Here is a 4,758-nt window from a genome sequence, read left to right as displayed (position 1 = left end):
AGACAACATTTCCATGCCCTAAAGGATGAATCAGAACAAGTGGGAGGAATCCTCCTAAAACATCCCAAGACATCTACATAGACATGACCCGGAGACTACGTCACATATAACTACAAGTGTATGGCACCCATGTCTTGACGCACAAAGGAAAGTCGAGGAGTTTGGCGGCACCCATGTCCTTGACACAAAAGGGAAAGTCGGGGAGTTTGGCGGCATCACTAGCGATAGCATGATATAGCATAAAAAAATCACTTAGGGCATTATGGTAGAGCCAAACAGAACGGGAAGCATAGTAACTATGAAATGAGCAGCAGCACTGCCCAATTGCACCTAGCAGGTTATCCAGACAATATTTCCATGACCTAGAGTATGAATCCTAACAACTGCGAGGAATCCTCGTAATAAAACCATCGTAAGGCAGCCACATAGGCATGATCTGGAGAACGTCAGAGACAACTAACAAGGGTACAGCGCCGTGCCCATGTCCTTGATGCGCAAAGGAACACGGAGCTTGTAAGCAAACGATAGAGCAAGGCAAGCATAAGGGTTAGAGAATCAGAGCATGCGGAAAAAGAAGGGAGTAGCTGGTTACCTCGCAGCCGACGCTGCACCTGATGAGGCGCTGGACGTAGTGCACGACGGCGGCGCGGCGGTCCTCGGAGGAGACAGACGGCTGGATCCGGCCCACGACGGCGGCCGCGGCATCCTCGAAGGGCCGCCAGGCGCTGGCGGAGATCGAGGACGGGTCCGGGTTGGCCGCCGCCGCCGCCGCATGGTCGGGCTCCTGCACGAGCACCACGGCGCACTCGTGGATGTCGACCATGGGCGCCGGAGCTCGCTCGCTGGCTCGCTCCCTCGAAGCCCCCGCAGCCGCGACTCCTCGCACGTGGACGAGGCGCGGAGCAACCGCCCGACGTGGGCGAGACGTGCCGGGAGAGGCGACGCCGGACAACGGCGAGCCCCCGGAGGAGCGCGCGGCGGGGGCGGGACGATCGGCGAGGGCGGAGGGGAGGGGGTCGCGATCTGGGCGCGCCGGGCCGGCGGCGAGGGGACGGGAGGGGATAGGGACAGCGGGATTAGCGGAAAAAGGGAAGACGGAGAAGAAATGGATTTTTAATACGTGACGGGAGGAAAAAAGGGTCAGGTTTTTCTCCCTCCCTCGCCCCCGCCCGCGGCTCGTCGCCTCTCCTCCCTGCTCCCGCGCCGCGCGTGAAGAGAGAGATAGAGAGACAAGGGGATGACGACGATGACGTGTTCTATATCCGCGTGCGCGAGGCTCGATCGGCACGCACGCAGCAGCGGAGGGAGGACCGAAGGAGGGGGAAAGGGGAAGACGAAGAAGAGAGGAGGAGGAGGCGGCTAGAAGCCAAGATTTCCTTTTCGTCCTTCTTTTCTTTTCTTTTTTATGCCTTTTCCTGTTGCCGGAGAAAAGATCTCTCCCTTTCCTTGTCCTGCTCCCAGTTCTTGATCGGCGGCGTCGCTCAGTTCGCTGCTAATGCTAATGGAGGCCGCGCCGTCGGGTCTTCTCTCTTGCCTTTGGATTGCGTCGTCGGTAAACTCTGGGGACAGTTGGGAGATGTGCGACCGTCGACCCACGGAGGAAGACTTTCAGGTCCCCCCCTTGTTGGTGGAAGCTGCGTCGCTTCAAACCCATGCACCAAAATAGAATGCACTGACTACTTCATGATCATAGTAATAGCCACCGATTGGCCATGGTTTTATGGTTTTCTGGTATTCAATCCCTCCGTACTCTGTGGCCAACACTCTAGATTTTCTATGGACGGTTTGTTACTATGCAGCGGTGGGTGGAGCATATGGAGTGCGGCATTGGGTGTTATTAGTTCTAAAGGCAAATGGTACAGTAGGCAAGTAGCCAGTTCACATGGTAAAAATGGTGGGTGGTAAGTTGCCGCCGACATGGCTATTAATATTGCCATGCAGACGTGTTGTATCCTCTATGTATGTGATGTGTCCTAGCATGCTCTTGAGGGAAAAAAGCATGCTCTATATACCGGAAACGATAACTGACTAACGTCAGATGTTTGATGACTCCCGGCGAACACTCTGCGAGTTGTTGGGTGTTCCGCACGAATCTCCCTGTGTGGCGGCTAGATGACTCGGCTGGAGTGAACCGTTCACTCATTCGTTTCGTCGTGGGATGTTTCTCGTAGCCCCAACCACATGAAAACGTCATTGAGTGGGCCACATCATTGACTAGGTGAGGGGCGGGAAGACACATACACTTCGTGACTACGTCGTCGTCTTCCTCCCCTTTCCATTTCTCACCTTGGTCGTCGCCCCTCTCCGCTCAAGCTTCGGCCACCACTACCTTCTTCGCCGAGCTCCGACCACCACCATCATTAATTAAGCGTATGCGGGCGGCTACGAACTACAGATGCTATCAAACCACAGAAGAAGATCACAGCGGCCAGACCAAGCCTGCATCTACACGGCTCTAGGTCGTCTCTCCCCGCCACCCCATCCTCCATATGGGATCGTCCCCATGGTCCCCTGCTACTGATCCTCCCTCACCCCCCGTCGTCCCTCTGGTTGTGTAGCCTTCCATCGCCGATGGCATCGACTTTTACGGCACAAGGGTGGTCAAGCGGCGGGTGGCGGCTGCAACAACGGGTGTCGGGGTGGGCGGTCCTGCTGGTGAGTCTGTCGCTGTTGATACCTACTACCTCTCCTCTTTGGTGGCCACAAAGAGGATATGGCGCAGTGCGTTTCTATAGTCCGCCCACTGCGATTTCATGGTCACACGAGTGGTGGCACTGGTCCACCAAGATGTGTGACGATCCACCCACGGAGGAAAACTTTCAAGCCCCCCTGTTGGTGGAAACTGCATTGCTTCAAACCCATGTACCAAAATAGAATGCACTAACAACTTCATTATCATAGTAATAGCCATCGATTGGCTATGGTTTTATGGTTTTCTAATATCCCACAGACTCATGGCCAATGACTCTAGATTTATATGGACAGTTTGTTGATATGTAGTGGTGGACAGAGCGTGTGGAGTGTGGCATTGGTGTTAGTTCTCGAGGCAAATGATATGTTAAGTAAGTAGCCAGGTCAAAAATGATGGGCAATAAGTTGCCGCCAACAGACATGACTATTAAAATTGTCAAGCAGACATGCTCTATATACATGCTACGTCCTGGCATGCTCTTGAAATAAAACATGCTCTATATAAAGGCTTTTTTTGTCTGACTCATGGTTTATTTATACTTATGACTGGCAACTGATGATTCAATTCGTTCGTGATTCAACAATAAACATGCCATTTATGTCTTACATATAGTGTTTCTACAGAATGTTATTAGTCTGGATTCTTTCAAATAGATGCCGAGAATAATCACCATTTGTTGGCGTTGGGTTTTTCTTTGTTTTGTGGGCTATTTGAACCGCGTGAAGTGGTCTATAACTATACGCTTTAAATTTTGATGCAATAACAAGTTTTAATTTGATTTAGTGCTGACTTATTCACATTTTCTAATTTTCTAATAATACACTAGTTGAGGAAAAAATATGGTCGGTATTTTTTAGGGAAACTTCTGATTTATTCATCAATTGTCAAGGTAGTACATAAGACACTACAAGTACATATTACATCCAGATTCGTAGACAACCTAGTGACGAGTAAGCGAGCCGAAGGCGCGCCTTAGTCATCGCCCTCCCTTGCCAGAGCCAAGCAAATCTTATTGTATTAAACAGTCGGAAAGTCATCGTGCTAAGACCCCATAGGACCATCTCATCACAACAACAACCGTCGCCGATTAAGAGAAGCATAGATCGAAAGGACCTAACCCGCAGACACACAAACACAGATGAACAAATACCGGATCCAAGTGGATCCACCAAAGACAAACGTCGCTCGGATCCCATGAGATTCGCCGGAGACACACCTCCACACGCCCTCCGACAAGGCTAGATGCACCGCGTGGATGGGGGTGGGCGGGGAGAACATTTTCCATCTTCGGGGAGCCGCCGCCGCCTCGCCTTCCTAAGCAGGACACAAACTCTAAACGGACACAAAACGACACCTAAAAACTGTAGGGAAACGTAGTAATTTCAAAAAAATCCTACGCACACGCAAGATCATGGTGATGCATAGCAACGAGAGGGGAGAGTGTTGTCCACGTACCCTTGTAGACCGAAAGTGGAAGCGTTAGCACAACGCGGTTGATGTAGTCGTACGTCTTCACGATCTGACAGATCCAAGTACCGAACGCACGACACCTCCGAGTTCAGCACATGTTCAGCTCGATGACGTCCCGCGAACTCCGATCTAGCAGAGCTTCACGGGAGAGTTCCGTCAGCACAACGACATGGTGACGGTGATGATGTTGCTACCGACGCAGGGCTTCACCTAAGCACCGCTACGATATGACCGAGGTGGAATATGGTGGAGGGGGGCACCGCACACGGCTGGGAGAGATCAACTAATCAACTTGTGTGTCTAGAGGTGCCCCCCTGCCTCTGTATATAAAGGAGCAAGGGGGGAGGCCGGCCGGCCCTCTATGGGCGCGCCAGGAGGAGGAGTCCTCCTCCTAGTAGGAGTAGGACTCCCCTTTCCTACTCCTACTAGGAGGAGGAAAGGAAGGAGGAGAAGGAGAAGGAAGGAGAAAGAGAAGGAAGGAGAAGGAGGAAAAGGAGGAAAGGGGGTCGGCCCCCTAGTCCAATTCGGTTTGGGCTAGGGGGCCACGTGCCCTGCCTCCTCTCTTCCACCACTTGGCCCATGAGGCCCATTACTTC

At 52.3% G+C, this 4,758-nt stretch overlaps 1 protein-coding gene across 1 annotated transcript in view; it reads right to left on the bottom strand.

The window, feature by feature from the left end:
• The window catches only part of LOC123086466 (uncharacterized), a 9,082-nt gene extending 7,597 nt beyond the window's left edge, over window positions 1-1,485 (bottom strand). Inside the window, exon 1 of the mRNA XM_044508231.1 lies at window positions 593-1,485. Within this exon, the coding sequence (XP_044364166.1) occupies window positions 593-823 (231 nt within the window). The 5' untranslated portion in view covers window positions 824-1,485. The remainder of the gene's footprint in view (window positions 1-592) is intronic.
• Between the last annotated feature and the right edge of the window lie 3,273 nt (window positions 1,486-4,758).

This window comes from Triticum aestivum, chromosome 4A (genome assembly GCF_018294505.1).
Source record: "Triticum aestivum cultivar Chinese Spring chromosome 4A, IWGSC CS RefSeq v2.1, whole genome shotgun sequence".
In the NCBI taxonomy this organism is placed as follows: Eukaryota; Viridiplantae; Streptophyta; class Magnoliopsida; order Poales; family Poaceae; genus Triticum; species Triticum aestivum.
The sequence above is the reverse complement of the archived record's forward strand: the minus strand, read 5'-3'. Positions and strand labels throughout refer to the sequence as shown.